The sequence below is a fragment of the Alligator mississippiensis genome, chromosome 5 (assembly GCF_030867095.1).
Source record: "Alligator mississippiensis isolate rAllMis1 chromosome 5, rAllMis1, whole genome shotgun sequence".
NCBI classification, from domain to species: domain Eukaryota; kingdom Metazoa; phylum Chordata; order Crocodylia; family Alligatoridae; genus Alligator; species Alligator mississippiensis.
The window spans coordinates 167,866,869-167,885,039 of NC_081828.1; the positions used below are offsets into that span (position 1 = coordinate 167,866,869).

An 18,171-nucleotide genomic window follows, 5' to 3' on the forward strand; every position below is an offset into this window, starting at 1 on the left:
TTCACCCTTAAAATAACTGTCATAAATGAGATAATACAACTAGCAATGATTTAAGAGTTGACTTATTTCATAGTTTCGTAGTTGGTAGGGTTGGAAGGGACCTAAGCATACCATCAAGTCTGACATGCTGCCATGGGCAGGAAAGGATGCTGGGGTCAAACGACCCTGGCTAGGTGATTGCCTAGCCTCCTTTTGAAGACCCCCAGGGTAGGAGCGAGCACCACTTCCCTTAGAAGTTGGTTCCAGCTTCTAGGCCCCCTGACTGTGAAGTAGTGCCTCCTGATATCTAGCATGAATCTACTCTCAGTCAACTTATGGCCAATAGTGCTCGGGAGAACAGGGACCTGCTGGTCCCCCTTGGCAAGTTTATAGACGGCTACCAGATCCTCTCTCAGCCTTCTCTTGTGGAGGCTGAACAGGTTCTGGTCCCGTAGCCTCTCCCCGTACGGCCTACCCTGCTGCCCCCTGATCATGCGAGTGGCCCTCCTCTGGACCCTCTTGATGCTGTCCACAGCCCTCCTGAAGTGCAGCACCCAGAACTGGACACAGTACTCCAACTGCAGCCTGACCAGTGTCGCATAGAGAGGGAGGATCACCTCCTTGGACCTGCTCGTGATACATCTATGGATGCATGACAAGGTGCGGTTAGCCTTTCTGACCGCTTCCCCACATTGACAGCCCATAGATTCATAGATTCATAGATGTTAGGGTCGGAAGGGACCTCAATAGATCATCAAGTCCGACCCCCTGCATAAGCAGGAAAGAGTGCTGGGTCTAGATGTTCATCTTGGAATCAATAGTGACCCCAAGATCCTTTTCTGTCTCTGTGCTGACAAGAAGGGAGTTCCCCAGCCTGTAGGTATGCTGCTGGTTCTTGCTCCCCAGGTGCAATACCTTGCACTTGTCAGTATTGAAACCCATCCTGTTCTCATCTGCCCACTCCTGTAACCTGTCCAGATCTAGTTGTAGCCAGTCCCTCTCTTCTAGCGTGCCCACTTCTCCCCGCATCTTAGTGTCATCCGCGACTTGATAGTGTTTCATTGAGATATATGCAGTGGTAGGTAAACTGGTTATAACCATCTCAGAATGCAGCTGTCTATACTAGAACTAACATGATATACATGTTTATATATGTATCTATTGTAACTTCAGTTGAAGAATTAACCTTCTGAGCTGTTTAATTTATTTTTATTGTATATTTTTTCTTATTGCAAATCAACCTGAAAAGCAAAAAAACCCCAAACTATTTAACTTCTATATTTAACTTTAAAATTTTTAAAAATGTATAGGCACTTAGGTACATAAGTCTTATTAAAAGTTTATCTAATGTATGAAGCCAGTTACATTTGGAACAGAAAAATGGCTTCAAAGGGAAAGAAAATTAAGGTCTACAGTTATATTCCATGTCATGGTGTGGATTACAGTATTATATGAAGAGTATCTCCAGGGGCCATTACCACTTCCCCTTTTATGATCTTACGGATCATGTAACGTTTCTGTGGAAATACACCAATTGCTTAAATGGAAAAGTAATATTGGGAAAGGATTTAATGTATTTGTAATATTTTTATAGCAAATCAAAATGAGGAGGTGCCAGAGCTCCTTGACTACTCAGTAATCTTCATGACACATTGTGAGCTTCTCTGTTGTTGATAACACATTTTGCATTCTTTTTTTCCCCAAGAAAAACTAACCAAATAAACAGAACTAAAAAAACTCTGATGTATTTCCCCTTACAGCGTATGCTATTTTCTCTTTTACATCAGTTCTCATCTGTAACCGAAAATATATAATAAAGATGTGACCCAGTATATCCTTAAACAATAGCTACTATTTTAATTTGGGGTATTATGTAATTGGCTGTATAAAGCAGCTCTTAGCCAACTCTTACTTAACCAATGAAATCAAATATAGTTTCATCTGAGAAAGGTGATAGGAAGAACTTGCAGCATAAGTCATAACAAGCTCTAAGCAGAAATAATTATTTATTAGGTATATTCAGGGTAGTGTATGATGCAGTGGCTATCCTGTTCATAAGTGCTTGTGAATACATGTGCTGAAAATCTTAATGCTTTCTTACAGGTTTTGCCAACAAGACAAGTTGCCAATTACTTTCCAGTCCTGTGTGATCACTAAGGACTGCCAGGTGTCAGAGTGGTCCGAGTGGAGCCCATGTTCCAAAACCTGTTTTGATATGACATCCCCAAAAGGAAATCGTACGAGAACACGGACAATTAAGCAGTTTCCTATTGGCAGTGAAGGTGAATGCCCAGAACTAGAAGAAACAGAGCAATGTGTTTCTCAAGGAGATGGTGTGGCACCATGTGTTACGTAAGTGTTAATTCACTCCTGCTTTTCCCATCCTAATGAAATGAACAGTTTACCTCAAATGAGTGAATACATTGGTAATAACTGTTTTGACATTATGAGTAATTTCGAAGGACATTTGCTTTTACATATACTATGATCACTAAAAAGTGGCATTTGTATGTAGTCACAGTTATAATGAAGTGTCTTTTTTAGTGTGAATAGAGAGAAATAATTTCTAAGTGGGTAAATGGTATTTGTTTTTTTAAAGGAGAGGATGTGTACATACAGATACACGTAGGTGCATTACTTTGGATCAGCTTTAAGGACATGCTATGTTAGTTTTATTGACTATTTAATTGGTGATTTTTTTCCCCCCTACCAATCTTTTCTACTGTAATCCCTTATTCGTGTTTGACGTTTTGGATGCATAAGCACATACAAAATATTGTAGGAAGTAAAGACTGGATGTGTATTCCATGAAAAGCTGAAATTCCATTTTGATTTAATTGGGAATTAGGCCTCTTCAACAAATGTAGATATAGGCCCTAAATAAACAGGAGAAAAGACTCAAAAAGTAGTAAATAAATTAACCCTGTTTAGAGTCTAGGAGGAATGGCACTTTAAATTCAGGAGATTGCTTTAATCATCATCATCTAATTGAGAAGTTCCTTTCCTCTACCTGATTAAAAAGAAGTGTTGGGGAAATGGCATTTGATGATACACATTTTGTGTCTCTGTGTTTGATTGTGGAACTTCATTTTCCTTAAAGAGGAGAAATATCATCATCCTCATCTCCAGCAGCATTGGGAAATGGTTCCCTTGATATCTCCTTAAAGTCGTTATTGAACATAGAATCCTGTGTCATTTATTTCACTTCATAAGCCTGATTGGGCTTTAGCTTGGAGTCACAGATCTTTTTTCCTGTGCACTCATTGATTAGAAAATTCACATCTTCTCATCATTCATCAGTACCCAGCAGGGAAGCTCAAGTGCTGCAGAAAAGGCATAAAAAAACTCACTGAAATATTTAATGAAAAAACATACAATTATAGTTTTGCCTTGATATGCAAGAGAAACTTTCATGGTTCTTATCAAAGGGGAATTGGAGGCTTTTCCTTTTTTTTTTTCTTTGTCTCGTGTTTCTCAGTGTTGATACTTATGTGATTTTGTTTTACAGTGCTTTATTCTAGCTGCCTAATTCTAAATAAATGCTACAAGTCACAAGCCCGAAGGTTAGCTTATTTGTATATCCAATTTCATTTCTTCCTATGGATTTTTTCCATTCCCTCTAGTAAATGAATTAAGCATATAATAAATGTCACTTATTGAAAAGTCCACCTAAAAGTAACCTTTACAAAAGCAAAGTACAATATTTTTTCATGTGCAACATATACTTTCCCCCAAAAAATCAGCCCCGCAAAATTGGGGTACGTGTTTTGAGTAGGGAAGCTGATTTTATGTCCAGGGTAGAAGTACTCTGCTTTGATAATTACTCTACAGTGCAACAGCATTACAGTTCAGGCAGCTGAGGGAGTCAGTTGACTTAAAAGCCCATTGTTCTTCATTCTACAAGTGTTAATAATCATCTGTTCTTTTTAATGTTCTTGATGTTCCTCAAATCAAGCTAACCTTTCTTAGGATACTTTTGTTGTCTGCTGGCTGTTCCTGTTAACCTAAACAGGAAAAGGAGGGTGAGTCAGCTGAAGATTAGGCTCTGTCACAGCCATAACTCTGGAAAAAAAACTTTTTTTCTTCCTTCTGTCTTTCAAAAACAAAGTGTGTATTATATTCTGGGGCATGTTTTATGTAAGAAAGTATGGTACTTTGCTTTTGAAAAGGTTACTTTTAGGAGGACTTTTAAAAGATGTGATGCAAGAAAGTATCGTATTGGAAAAATAGTTTAATCTGCACAGAATACCAAACTGAATGCATAGCTGTGTATCCTAGATTTTGGGGTGGGTCCACTACTTTTAGAAGATGAGTGAAGATATGTTGCTTTCCCTTGCAAACAAATATTGCATAGCAAGTTTTTAACTCTTTTAAGAACTTAATTAAAGGTTCAATTACTTCGCTTCAGGTATGGCTGGAGAACCACAGAATGGACTGAATGCCGTGTTGACCCTCTACTTAGCCAACAGGACAAAAGACGAGGAAATCAGACAGCTCTGTGTGGAGGCGGGATTCAGACCCGTGAAGTGTACTGTGTGCAAACTAATGAAAATCTCCTCTCCTATTTAAATACCCTCAAGGAAAAAGAAGGTAAATTTGATTCATTTACAACTGAATTACCATGAAAAGTGAATACTTCAGCATGCCAGAACTTTCTGACCTCCATTGTTATCTGTCACAAGTGCCTTATTTCCTTACAGGTTACTGTGATCTGTGGTTTAAAAATCTAATTGAAATGGAAATACTTAACTGTAAAACGATTAGGTGCCCCATTCTTCAAATGTCAGTTCCTTACTGAAATTACAAGATTTCCTGAAAAAAGTTTTTATCCTCACTGAAGGATATGCTTAAGATAAGAGATACAAATAACTGGGAGTTGGGAATCCTGGGCTCTAGTCCCAGTTTTTCTGTAGGTTTCCTGTGTTACCTTATACAAGTCACTTAAATCTTCCATGCATCTGTAAATCCACCCCCCCCCCCATGCATTGTAAACAAAAACATAGCTTTAAAAGCAATATGGAAATATATAGAAAGGAGGTTGCTGTAGAGACTCAGAAAAGTACTGTGTTGTAGATTGTTGTGCAGACCTGTTACCTGACATTTGTATGGCATTGTATTTCTAAAAATTGAAATAGGAAACAAAGTTAAAGTGAAGAAAACTTCTGCAAACTGAAACCAAAAAGTTTCTCACTGTTGTGTCCCCTAAATTTCCTCAAGCAAAGAGAGGAAAACTTTGGAAGTTATTTTCCCAGTATAACAAGGATACACACATTAATGAGAGTTTCAAAAATGTTCTTAGGATGAAGGAAGATATTATGATCTAGTTAATGTATGTTGACTAAAGGCTTGGGAGATTAGGTTCAATACCTGGTTCTATTACTGCAATTTACAATGTAATGTGGATAATAAAAATTACCAGTTGCTGTGGTGATTTGAGTCTGACAAAGACTTAGTTAAATATAGATAGTTAACATAAAATAAATGTTAATAGCTTCTGTGATATAATTATACATTTTTTGAAGAACATAACTTGAGTGAATAATTTTATATTAATATGCAGTATTCTGCATTATTTAAAGTAAATTTATACTGAGGGTCTATCAACTAATAATTCATAAAACCTTCAAGATAAGTTATGCTAAATGCATTTAGTTCATTATTCTAACAACATTATTTTTATACATTGTATTCTGAATCTGGGTTATGCAAATTTACATTGCTATGAAGAAATACAGCCACATATTCCAGAAAAAGGGACATCCTTAACTTGGGCATGGCATACAAATTAAATATTTAGAATAGAGGTGGCCTAACTACATCCAACAAAGTACTCTAGCATAGGACAAGGTAACTTTCATGCCTAATATAGAGGTGCAGCCTGTGGAGGGTTTTAGCATCCATTTTAATACTGTTGCTGGAGTAGTTTTGCTTAGATTTTGACATACTATGGACTGTACCTCTATATGCCAGAAGGAGGGAGCCTTCTAGCTGCTTCATTTAATGAAAATATGCTGTAGCTCCAGGGCTCTTGGCAAATCACCTCGGTGGGACAGAGTTCAGATGCTCTGCCTTGGAAGTAAAGAGTAACAAACTATCAGCTAAGGGTGATCAACAGTAAAATCTGGGATTGCTTCCTGTTCAGAATGATTACCAGGAGTTTGTAGCCTGTAAAGGTTTGCTGGCTTAGGCTGGCATGAAATGTGCTTTATCAGAATGTGACAGGAATATGCAGAACCCATCAGGAGGTAATCTCTATACCCTGGAGAAAGCTGATTAAAATGTAACTATAACTAGTCTTTGCATGCATAAACATGAGATACTTTTTCAAGATCTCAAACTAGAGGTGAAGTGGGTTTTAAAAGTTCTGGGGACATTTCTGTAGTAGGAAAATTATTTTTTTTAATTGCTTTTATTTTTTTAAGCCAGTGGAAGGAGAACTGCAACTCTTAGAAACAATGCCTCTTAAAATGATGTGATTTAAGACCTGGAAATGATTCAGGAATGAGAGGTGGGGAAAAAAAGCTACAAAGTCTAGCAGTGGGCAAGCCCTTGTTTACTATGTAGCTCTTCAGTTCATAACATCTAGTTTTAATTCAATAAGGCTGTTCTGGAAACCTCCATTCTCACATACTCATGGTGATGTTTCCCTGTTATTTCAGAAAGTCAGTCACAGAGCACGTCGAAGTCTAGTGCTGCTCCACTTCTATCAATCACTTTTGAAATAACAGGTAGGTAATTAGGGCCTTATACCTGATGTTTCAGTCAAAAATGTGCAAGGAGACACTGTCCCTTTTGGGGGGATTATGTTGGCTGTATGTGAATTAAAAGTATAACTCTCTCTCAAATAGTTTCTCTAATTTCAACCCTATGGACTCACACATACCATTAATCAATAAATAAATGAGTATATCAAGTGACAAGCTTGAAATGCAAATTAATATGCTGGATTGATCAATTTTGATACAGTAAGAACCACCACGATCCATAATCCTTTGAACCATCTGGTCCAAAAGTGCTGGGAATTTCTTCTCATATTTCCAGTGGCCCATTCTACTTCAGCTTTTTGCAGTTTTAAAAGATTTTCATAGTTCATATTAGATTCAGATAAGAAGCTGAGTTCAGGATACTGATCTGGATCAGAATTCCAAGGCAGGTTCAGAAATTAATTATCTTGAAATTACAATTAGCTATCTTCAGAAATTACAAAGATTTGAGAAGGCAAGGTTCATTGGGTAGATGTGATATCTTTATTAGACCAACTGAGTAGATGGAAAAAAGTTCTTGGCAAGCTCTCGGGTGCAGTCACTCTTCATCAGTCATAGGGAGGCTCTCCTGGTCCCAGACTCCAAGGAATGAGAGAACCTAAAAGTGTGGAGGAATGTCAGTGAAAACCTGACATCCCTCCACACTTTTCACTGACATCCCTCCACACTTTTAGCTTCTGTCATTCCTTGGAGTCTCAGACCAGCAGAGCCTCCCTATGCCTGATGAAGGGTGACTGCACCCAAAAGCTTGCTAAGAACTTCTTCTTTCCAACTACTCAGTTGGTCTAATAAAAGATACTACATCTACCCAATGAACCTTGCCTGCCTATGTCCTGACACCAACACGGCTACAACCAAACACCCAGTAAAGATTTGAGAAGGAATTATGAAGTGCTGGATGCAGCAGTTAAAGTGGGATACTCAAAATTAAGATTCCTGTAGTCTATAGGATTCCTATAATCTCTGCCACTGAATTATGACATAAATAAATCAACCTCTTTTTGCCCATCTGTACAAATGTTATAACTATGAACACAATTTCACAATCATCCTGTGAAGTAGGTTCTTTAACATTTGTACAGTGTTTGGAAATCTCTCAAAAAATGGTTTTCTGTTACAGCAGATGGTGACCCTGATCAATAAAGAATATGTCTTCCCCATTGAACTCAAAGAGATTTTCCTATGCATGGAGTTATACAGGTTTGTAAGTAAATTCAGGCTCTGATGCTGAAAAACTAGCATTACACTTTGGCTGTAACACTCAGCATTGGAAGTGCGGAAGAAAATCATAAAAGGAAAACTGGGAAGGAAAATCATATTATCTTTCACCACTCTTTTTAATATGACCTTTTAAATGATCTCTGAAGGTGATTTTTTTGCTGTTTTGAAATTGTGCAACAAATGGCCACAGAAGAATGAGGAACTGGATTTACTTTTGCTTGAAGCAGACAAGAGCAAATTGTCCTTATCAGATTGGCAAAACTGCCTCAGAAAATGCAATGAATCATTTCATCTTGAGTACCCTTCTGGCTGTGACCCTTTGTTGGCCACTTTGATAGCTGTGATTCCCTAGCAGAGGAGAAGATATTACAGATTTTTCCATGGATATAGCAAGAGAAGTGAAATTAAAAATCATTAGAAAAATACAAAGCGTGGTTCCTCTTCAGGTCCTCATGCTCCTAGGTTACTACCTTGGTGTATGAAGTTCTCCAGCAGTCTGTATAACCAGGCTGGAACTCTGGAATGGCTGCTTCTTGTTACTACCTGGAAGGATGGCTAATTATTTTCCAGGCAATTGCTGCTGGTAACACAGCAGCAATTTTTTGACTTGGCCCAGTGAAATAGGGAATCCATAAAAAAACTCAGGTCCTCAAGTGTGATTCTGTTTCCGGCTTTTGAGGGAGAAGGCAAGTTCTAGATGTTTTAAAGCAAAGTAAGAAAAAGTTGTACAGCAACAGAATGCAATAGCAGGGGAAGATTACATCTTCTTTCATTTTTAGATTTTCTCAACTGAATCTGAAAGCCATTCCAAATCTGAAGCTAACTTTTTGTGTTAGCAGATGGGGGAAAAGCTTATTATCAAAATAGATCTCAAATTTGAGCAAAATAACTAAGTATTAAATTGTTGTCTATAACATTAAGTAGTTTGTAACCTGTTTTCAACACAGCTGCCATGAAATAAAGGCACTATTCTCATGCCCAAAGCAAAAGCATAGGAAAAGAGTCTGAAAAAACCAGCAATGAGCAGAAAAAGCCCTCTTTTAAATATGAATTTTTGAACTCGGCAGCTTTCTCTTTCAAATCATGTTGAGCCAAACAATAAAAGGCAGATGCTGAGTTCATTTACACTGTGGTAAAGCTGGAGACAATCAATTGAGATTTATGGGAGTGAAATACTAAGAGGAGATCCAGGCTAGGGATAGGTTTTCTTATTTTCCAATCAGCTAAAAGGTATAATTCTGAATAATCTAGTATGACACACAATTCAGATAACCTGGCAAAGAACTGTTCTCTCCTACCATTGCATTATTTTAGTTAAATAGTTTGAAAGCAAAAGGATTGAGCTGGTAACCGACACAGATGTTTTTAAGAACTTTAGACTGTGTATTACACTTAGGGATAATAAGATACTTTAAAATGTCATTGTAATATGAGAGAATTATTTGTACTATGTGTGTAGCCCATATACATCTTGCTTTTGAAGCCTTATATATGAATATTGGAAGTGGCAGATATTGTCTATAAGTAGACTTGTATGAAAAAATGTTCTTGATATTATTAATAGATGAGAAACTAAAGTCTTTACTATGGGCTAGATTATGTCTGGTTCTAACCCACCTACCTTAGCCTGCTTTATTATGGCTTTTGCAGATGCTCAGGAATACTTTCTTCATTCCCAAATGAAATAGTAGTACACGATAGGTCAAAGTACCAATGAAGAGGAATAGTAATACAATGGACTGGGATCTATTGCATGCTCTTATGGATGAGTGTAACAGTTAATGCTTTGTCATTCTGCACCTTTAAACCATGGGAAGATTTCTTTAGAATGTTTCTTGTGCTTCTGCTGGGACTCTCCAAGGTCCCTGAAGCAGGCTTGTATCTCAAAGGCACAACTGAATACTCACTGTATTTACTTGAACACAAGACGAGGTTTTACCCCCAGTCAGCATGGGGAAAAACCCTCTCATTTTATGCATACAAAGACACTTAAGTAAATATGCTGTCTAGTTTTGAACTGCTGCTAAAAGCTTCTGTGTTCAGTAATGAAAACCAGCCAATGGAAACCAATTCAGCAGTGGAAGTTTATTAAATGCAACAAACACTGAGCATGACTGTGAAGTACATGGGCCATTTTGGACAAACATGCTGGGGGGGACAGTGTGTGTATGTGTCTTAAAAAAACCCATGAAGGTGTTCCTTCTGTAGAGAACTGCCACCAGATCTGTAATACCAAGCTGGAACCAGGAGGTCAGATCCAACCCTGACACCTTTTCCTTGGTGCCAGAGTTACTACATTTGAGCTGTTGATGGGTTAGTATAACCCATTTGAATAAAGTATGTGGAAGGGCTCATTAAGCAGTCCCCCTCAGTGCTGACTCTTTTTCAAGTTACGGTGAACCACTACATTGTATAACTTTTGACTTCCTCTTCACTTTCACAGCTGAGCTGTGGCTTTTTCCTCCCATTTCCAATTAGTCCCGTTTCTTCACCAGCCTTAAAAGTCTGTCAAACATCATCAAACTGGGCCCCAAACAGTTCACCCAGAACCCCTCTGTCATCCCCTCTCTCAGCTTGTCACATATGATTAGTGTGGCCCAGCACTCCATGCTGTGAAGCTAGATCATGTTGTCCTATGTCTCATCTGCATATGATGAAGCTTCCAGGACTCATGACAAGAGCACCCAGTTCCAGTCATGAGTGGGAGGATAATTAGGACATAGATCTTTTATGGGGGGCATCTGGAGTACACACCATGCTGCGTAGTGCTGAGCTGTGGGATCACCAGGGCTTAAAACACCGTTGACTCTGCTGGTGCCCAGCCCAATGAACTATATGATAAATCCAGAAAGGCTAGAGTCAAGGGCATGCAAGCAAATGCAACATGCATACATAGGAACAAGTGATTCTATTTCTTTAACCATTTCATTCAACTTATTTCCCAAACTCCATTTTTATTGCTGTGTCACTGATTCTTAAGAGAGTGGCTCTGTCACTCTTTTTCCCTCAAAGTTGTTCTTTATTCCAAAAATATTTGTGCTCAGTGAATTTATTTGCAGCGTAAACCCCCTGGTAGACATTAAAATTGTCATATGATGGGAACGTATCCATGATTCCAATAATCACACATCCTGCCATGCCAAATGTGCATGGCAGGACATGAAATTGTGGGGATCATGGACAGATCCCAGTCATACAACTACTGGCAGACTGGCTGGGCTGCTGGGCTACGGGGTTTAAATTCCCTAGAGGGGGAAGGGGGATCCCTTGGTTCCACCCACCAGGAACTTTTGATCACTCACACCTAGCAGACCCAGCTTCCCCTGTTGGGAGTGCAGGACCAGAGCAGCCCTGGGCCCAGTTGGAGAGACAGGGTTACCCTGGGGGCCAAAGCTAACAATCAGGTGATTGTTGGCATCAGGCCCCTGACAGCCCTGGAGTATGGTCATTCCACATGTTCAGTTTAAAGTTCCACACAAACCAACCATGAATATGTCCCATGTGTAATGTAGAATATCTTTGTGGTATTAGCCATTGTATGGTGCCTTAAATGTCTGAACGTCTGGCACTGTTGTCATTTATGATGCTAGTTGCATGTTAATTGCACCATAATGAAATGCCTTCCAGAGGCCTAATATAATGCTTTAAGTAAATAATAGTGGTAGAATAGAACTTTGACATGTTTAATTTTTTCTTTGAAAACACAGCTTGCGAGTGTGAAGTTATAGCATTTTCCAGACGCATAAATAGGAATTCAGCAGACAAGGTTCTTTGGGTGAATCTGTTATCTTTTATTAGACCAGCTTGAATAGTTGGAAAACAATTATTAAGCAAGCTTTTGGGTTCGAAAGACCTTTGTCAAGCTAAGGAAGTTTCTGCAGTTGGTGTGTGGTCTTTCTGGATGGAATGAAAAGTAAAGAGCCAAAGACTGGACTGGTATGCATACAAGATGAAGGGTTTTTGAACCCGAAAGCTTGCTTAATAATTGTTTTCCAACTATTTAAGTTGGGTTAATAAAAGATACCAGATTCACCCAAAGAACCTTGTCTGCCTATGTCCTTAGACCAACACGACTACAACCTACTCCCTTGTAAATAGGAATTAGGCACCTTGGGAACTGAGTGAGATGTGGGATTGAGTGAGTCTTACCTTCCCATGCACAGCCTGCTTAAACTACTTCTACAGCATGGGTGTTGATGCCATAGCACAGGCTCCCCAGGGGCCGCCATTCTTGTACCCCTCTAAATTAGCACCCTTCCTGTATTTCCCACCCAGTAGATACACTACTCGAATTTTAACTGGGAAAGTACACCCTCCCTTTTTTTTTCTTTTAAACAATTGAACAGAGAAACAGCAAGCTGATACAGGTGATTGATATTTTAATATATTTTGATTGCGTTCATGTATTTTGCAAGTAACCAAATTATGATTTAAAGCTGTGGTAAAAAGGATTATAATCTCTCTTATATTAAAGTAAGTCATTTTCTTTGGTGGCATATGCATACATTTTACCTGTTAAGGAGTATGCCCAATTACACACACAATCCTGGGATGACAAAATTTAGGACATGGAGCATAGGAGTGTCTCCTGGTAGGAGAAGTAGAGTGATTTTGCTCTGGAATGTGCTTTACCTGGTCCTCAGATAGCAGAGGTATATGCCTGTAAAAATACCTTTAATGTAGTCTGGTTTCAAATTACTGAAGGTAATATATTAAAATAATTATATCTATGGGATTAAAATTACATAGTTATACATGTAATGTATAAATTGTGCGACTGTCAATGCACAGCTTTTATAGGGGATGTTGTTTTCAGTGCCTGGAAGGACTTTACAGTTTTAGGAAAACAAAGACTCTACTGTCTCTCATTAGTACATTTCAGTGACAGCATTTTGATTTGCAATTTGAAAGTGTTACATTTTCAAATGCCTAGTTAGGAAAGCTCTCACTGTATACAGCAAATAGAAATTTACATTTCTGTTAGTTCAATTTTTTTCAATTATGATGCTTTCACTAAGACACCAGGATATTATTTTATATGGAGGACTATATGAAGAGTTATTGTAGTAAGGTAATCTATTAATTAAATTAAAGGTTTCCTCTAGGTCCTAGAGGATACAATGATATTTGTAGTTCACTAGATTGTTTAAAGTGGTAGCTTTACTAGCACTTCATCAGATTAAAATGATGTGACAGATTCTCTGACTAACCAGAGTGGATGTCAACATGCAGCAAGCAGAGCTTTGTGCAATTATAAGAAATATTTTTTGCCTTGATCTTATACAGCATCCAGACCAGTGGATCGGAAACTATGTACAGGAGCTGTACCCAGCACCACCCAGTTGTGCCATATTCCTTGCCCAATAGAATGTGAGGTGTCCGCTTGGTCAGCCTGGGGACCATGCACCCACGAAAGCTGTGATGACCAACAAGCCAAAAAAGGTATGTACATGTTTTAAAATTCTTTCTTAAAAAACTTCCAATTTCAGTGTTATTTATTTAGGTTTACACAATAATAGAAAAAATATCCAAGTTACTAAAAACTTTAGTCTATGCAAGCATATTCTTGCTTGTACCAACAAGAATGCATCCAACAGTCTCCAGACCATCACAAAACAACAATTCCAAAATCACCATAAGTACTATCCTTCAGGTATTTTCCTTCCTCCCCAAAAGCTTGTGGAAAAGATGGGTTTTTAAATGAGCTCTTTAGATCCACAAATAACTTATCCTCAAATTCCAAATTTGGGGTTGCCTCTCAAATTGAAGGGAATTCAGCTTGAGTATTTTTCTAGTTCATAGGTATAGCAGTATCTGAGGTGGGTAGGACTCAAGCCGCTTAGGTTTTTATAGCTTAATCCCACCTTAAAATTCATGGGGAACATTAGGCAGCCAATCCAGTACTCAGAGGGCCAGAATCATTTGCTTGTGGTGAGATGCACTGCTTAACTGGCATTTTAATGCCTTCTACAACAGTTTGTCTCCTAGTACGTGGCAGTAGGAACAGCTCATGCAGATCGAATTGCAGGTATCCTGTTCCAAAGGCATGAATCATGGTAGTAAGGTCCAAACAAATAAAAAACTGAAGTTTACCCATAGTTGTGAGAATCTGCCCTAGTCCCTACTGCAGCATGAGCTCAGATCACCAGCTGTGGATTCAGCAGAATCACCTTGATTGCTAAATCTTGTAATGAATGGTAGGCACACATGATTATTTAATAAGGCAGCATTAAGCTGCCTTATATTTCTGTCTTACCAGCATCACTTTACTTTCTGCAATGGTAGTACAAGTTTCCTAATGCTGCCTTCTGGCCCATATGATTCAATTTTGATTGATTTTAGAAGTTAAAGAGTAATTCAGTTTCTGTGTCCATTCACACCTTGACCTCTCTTCTGAGGGTAGTAACAAGGTTGCCTGCTATCATTACCAAGGTTGCAGCTGTGCGATTAATTTATTTTTTTCTATACCGCTCAAAGAGTTGCAAGGTGTTTGTGGGTGGGGGCATGTTTGTGTGACTTACCTGGGTACCTGCCCACTAGAAAATTGTTGCAATACACCAATTTATTTTATACTTTTTTTTAAAACTTGAAGATAGATCTCAGGAAACCCTTCTATGTGTTTTAATACATATGATAAAAGTTGCGGCACAGAGGCAAGTTTTATCAGTGGTAAGGTTAGCGAAGGCAAGCCAAGTTCTTAGTTCCTTGTCTAAGCATTATGGTTCCAACACTCGTGCGTCATGTCTACATGAGAAGATGACTGCGCAGTCATTTCGTACTTGTATATGAAGATGACATTGGTGCTACTGCACAGGCATTCATCAAAAGGTATTTTATCGGTGCTATTGCACAGTCACTCGAGTTACTGCGCAGTCTTTAGTACTTGTATACCCGAGCGACTGCACAGTAGTGCCAACAAACACCTTTTTTGCAGTGCTATTGTGCAGTAGCCTAATACTACTGCACAGTAGCATTACATCATGGTTTTTGCCACGCAGCACTACTTCACAGTAGCGCAGTCAGCATCTCATGTAGACACGGCCTTGGCGAACTATAACCTTTGGATTTTAAAACTTTAGCAGTACACGATAGCTCTGCTTTTTCCTCCCTGGCACATATGTTAGTGTTGCACAATGTATTAAATTTTATCTGTATTAGTGTAGTGTTAGCCTGGGGTTTTTTTAGACATCTCGGGACAGTGTGATCTGAGTTGCAGTCTAGTCCATATCTCCTATTTACTGTTTTGCTTAGCTATGTTGTAAGTGCAGGTTTTACTTTTGGGACTTGGAGAGGAGCAATGCATTTCTTCACTGCTATTCTGAATCTGTTTTTTTTCTGTTGTGTGTGATTTTTTTTTTGAAAGCCCTGATAGAGCAAAATAGGATGAGATTGTATCAAACTGTATGTGAAAGATCTTGTTTGAATTTTTAACTCTGTAAGCATTAACTCCACAGGCAGTTTAAAGAAAAGTTGATGTGTGCATATGTGGTGATTTGGTTTTTCATATCCTTTCCATTAGATATTGAGGTTGGCTGAGTTTAGTTGGTAATGTGTAGGAGCCCAAAATTCTCTCAGTGGTGAAGAGGTGGTGCAGTATGTGTCCTGGAAAGTAGATGCTTAGAAGTCATCTTCTCTGGTGCTGGGAAATTCAGCTTCCTATTTTTATTTAAAGTCATTAACTATTTCATTGCCATTATGGATGCCCTGGGAGTGGCATTTCATTCCTTTGGCCTGTTTAATTTTCCATCCCATAAATATTTATCATGCAGTTTTGGACTGACATGGTTTGCTGTATTTATGTCCAGTTGTTTCTGACAAAGATAACACTGAAACATGGGAGTCTGAACTTCTGATATTAGGAGGCTGCACGGCTGGGTGAACTTTACAATCTGAAATGCAGGAAAAAATCTATTAAAGTTCTGTTATCATTCTCCAGCTTTGCTTTCATGGGAAAATTTAGCTCATTTCTAGCCTTGCAATTTGCTACCATACATGACTGTTTTGCCTCTTGAAGTGATTTGTATTAGCCGAATAGCTGACTCATGGACACAGTTCTATGCATCATAAATAGGTATACCAGTGAAGGTCTCTCTCATATATTCATAGTCACTATCTCATTGTGACATATAACAATTACTTAACTGGTAGATTAAGGAGAGGTGGCAGTGTGCACTGTAGTGTTTTTATTTGCTTATCAATATTTAAAGGAAACTTTTCACTTACTGTTTTCCTCTAATTGTGACACTAATTCTGGCTGATAATTTAGAGGAACTGCTGCATTCATAAGTCAAGAGGAACTCAAATATCACAAATGCGTTCCTGTAAAGTAACCTGAATATTCCATGTAAAAACACACTTCTGCTCTTACATACCCATACATTTGAGGCAGAATTCTTTTCTCTCCCACATGCTTTTACAAGGTAACTGAAAGCAAAGGCACCTTGAAAGTGAGACCACAAAATTCCAGAATTTATGGGTTATGTGCAGATGTTCACCACACCTGATCTCTGATCATGTGTCTTGCTTTAAGTCACATGATTGTAGATCAGGAGTGGCTGATGCTCATATTTGCTGGTGCCATGGACCACACTGGAAGCTTGATCTAAATAATCTGACATGGGGGTAGGTGTGGGCAGGATCAGAAGTGGAGTAGTGGGTCTGCAGGGGTAGGGCTGGTGGGTCTTTGATGGGGTTTCTGTGGGGAGGTTATCCATCTGGGAATGGTTGGGGGGGGGGGTTGCCTAAAAATAGACTAGTCAGGGTCAGAGGGGTAGGAAGAGCACAGCCCCAGAGCTGGGATGAGCAGCTGGGCTTTCCTAGCCCCAGGGCTGCTCCCTGAATGTGTGCAGTTGTTCAGTAGATCAGACTAACCCATTCCCAATCTAATTTAGTTCACCTCCTCAGCTGAGCTAACTTGGATCAGGCCAGCCATTTTTTTGCTCTATTTAATGTCCCTGAACATCTGTACAGTTCAGCGCTTAAGGCCTTGTTACACATTATGCTGTGAGATGCACAGATGTTGATCTGCTTAGTGCTAGCTTGCAGTCACACCTTCAGCTGGAGGAGCACATCTGTGGGGAGTGGCCACAGTTTAATGGAACAGGAACTGGGATATGTGGATCATGAACATAGGTGACGTGTAGGGAGTGCACGGGGGTGCATGTGCACCCCCTGAGAGTGCTGGTGCCCCCCCTGAGAGCGAGTGCTCTCAGCTTAGATGACGGGCAGGGGGGGCAGATGGAGTGCTGGTGCCCCACCCTCTACCGCAGACACCACCACAGCTGCCTGCAGATGGCCCCTGCTCAGCCCACCCCCACTGCCGAAGCTTGCATCGCTGCCTGTGGGCAGTCAGCATGCCCCCTCCCCCCCTGCCACCTTAGGAGGCATGCATTGCATATGATCACGAAATAATCCTTCCCTGAAGTGGCATAACTTTGAGCCTCATAACAAGTGCTTTAAGACACTTGAAGGTGTTAACGTGTGGACAATCCAGGGGCTAAGAGCTCCAGGAGCCACTCAAAATTAACATGTAACAAGGCCCTTAGATCAACCTTACTCAGTCAAAATGTAATATCTTCACGTACCTTATATCGTGAACATATTGCTCACCAGTACTCTCTTGCTTATTGGTTTATTTACAAAGCACTTTAGAAAACACCTTGATACATATGCAGCTTAGATTGAAACATTTCTATATTTATTGTCATAAATTAATCTGTGTAAAGGAGAAATGGTACCCCAAATGGTAGCTTTTTCTTTTTCTGTTGCTTCTTTTTTCCTCCTCTTCCCTTTCCCCCAACCCCCTGTCTTCAATTCATATTTTCCTCTTGCCTATTTACAGTTTTCATTCCCTTTTTCTTCTCCCTCTCTAATCATATACATGACTTTGGGCAGCCTGTTACTTCTTTTTTATCTTTACATTCATTCTCATAATTTCTCCCTCCTAGCTCGTGTCTGATCTTTCCTTCCTGTATTTTCCTCATCTCTACCCTTCTCCAGTCCCTGCTTCATTCTTCTCCTGCCCCACTGTTTCTTCTTTGCTGCTTTCTTCTTCTTTCAGTTTTCATGCCAGTGCTGCTTCCTCCTCTGGCATCTCTAACTATTACGGAATGTACTCTTACATTAAAACTGATGTAGTTTCTGTGTGATTCACAGAAGCCATACCTCTATCTTTAAAGTACTAAGTGCACTCTTAGAAATAGAAACT

At 39.3% G+C, this 18,171-nt stretch overlaps 1 protein-coding gene across 1 annotated transcript in view; it reads left to right on the forward strand.

The window, feature by feature from the left end:
- Positions 1 to 18,171, forward strand: part of THSD7A (thrombospondin type 1 domain containing 7A) — a 432,531-nt gene that overhangs the window by 232,455 nt on the left and 181,905 nt on the right. Inside the window, exons 5-8 of the mRNA XM_059728968.1 lie at positions 2,083 to 2,331; positions 4,388 to 4,569; positions 6,639 to 6,707; positions 13,251 to 13,406. Of these exons, the coding sequence (XP_059584951.1) occupies positions 2,083 to 2,331; positions 4,388 to 4,569; positions 6,639 to 6,707; positions 13,251 to 13,406 (656 nt within the window). The remainder of the gene's footprint in view (positions 1 to 2,082; positions 2,332 to 4,387; positions 4,570 to 6,638; positions 6,708 to 13,250; positions 13,407 to 18,171) is intronic.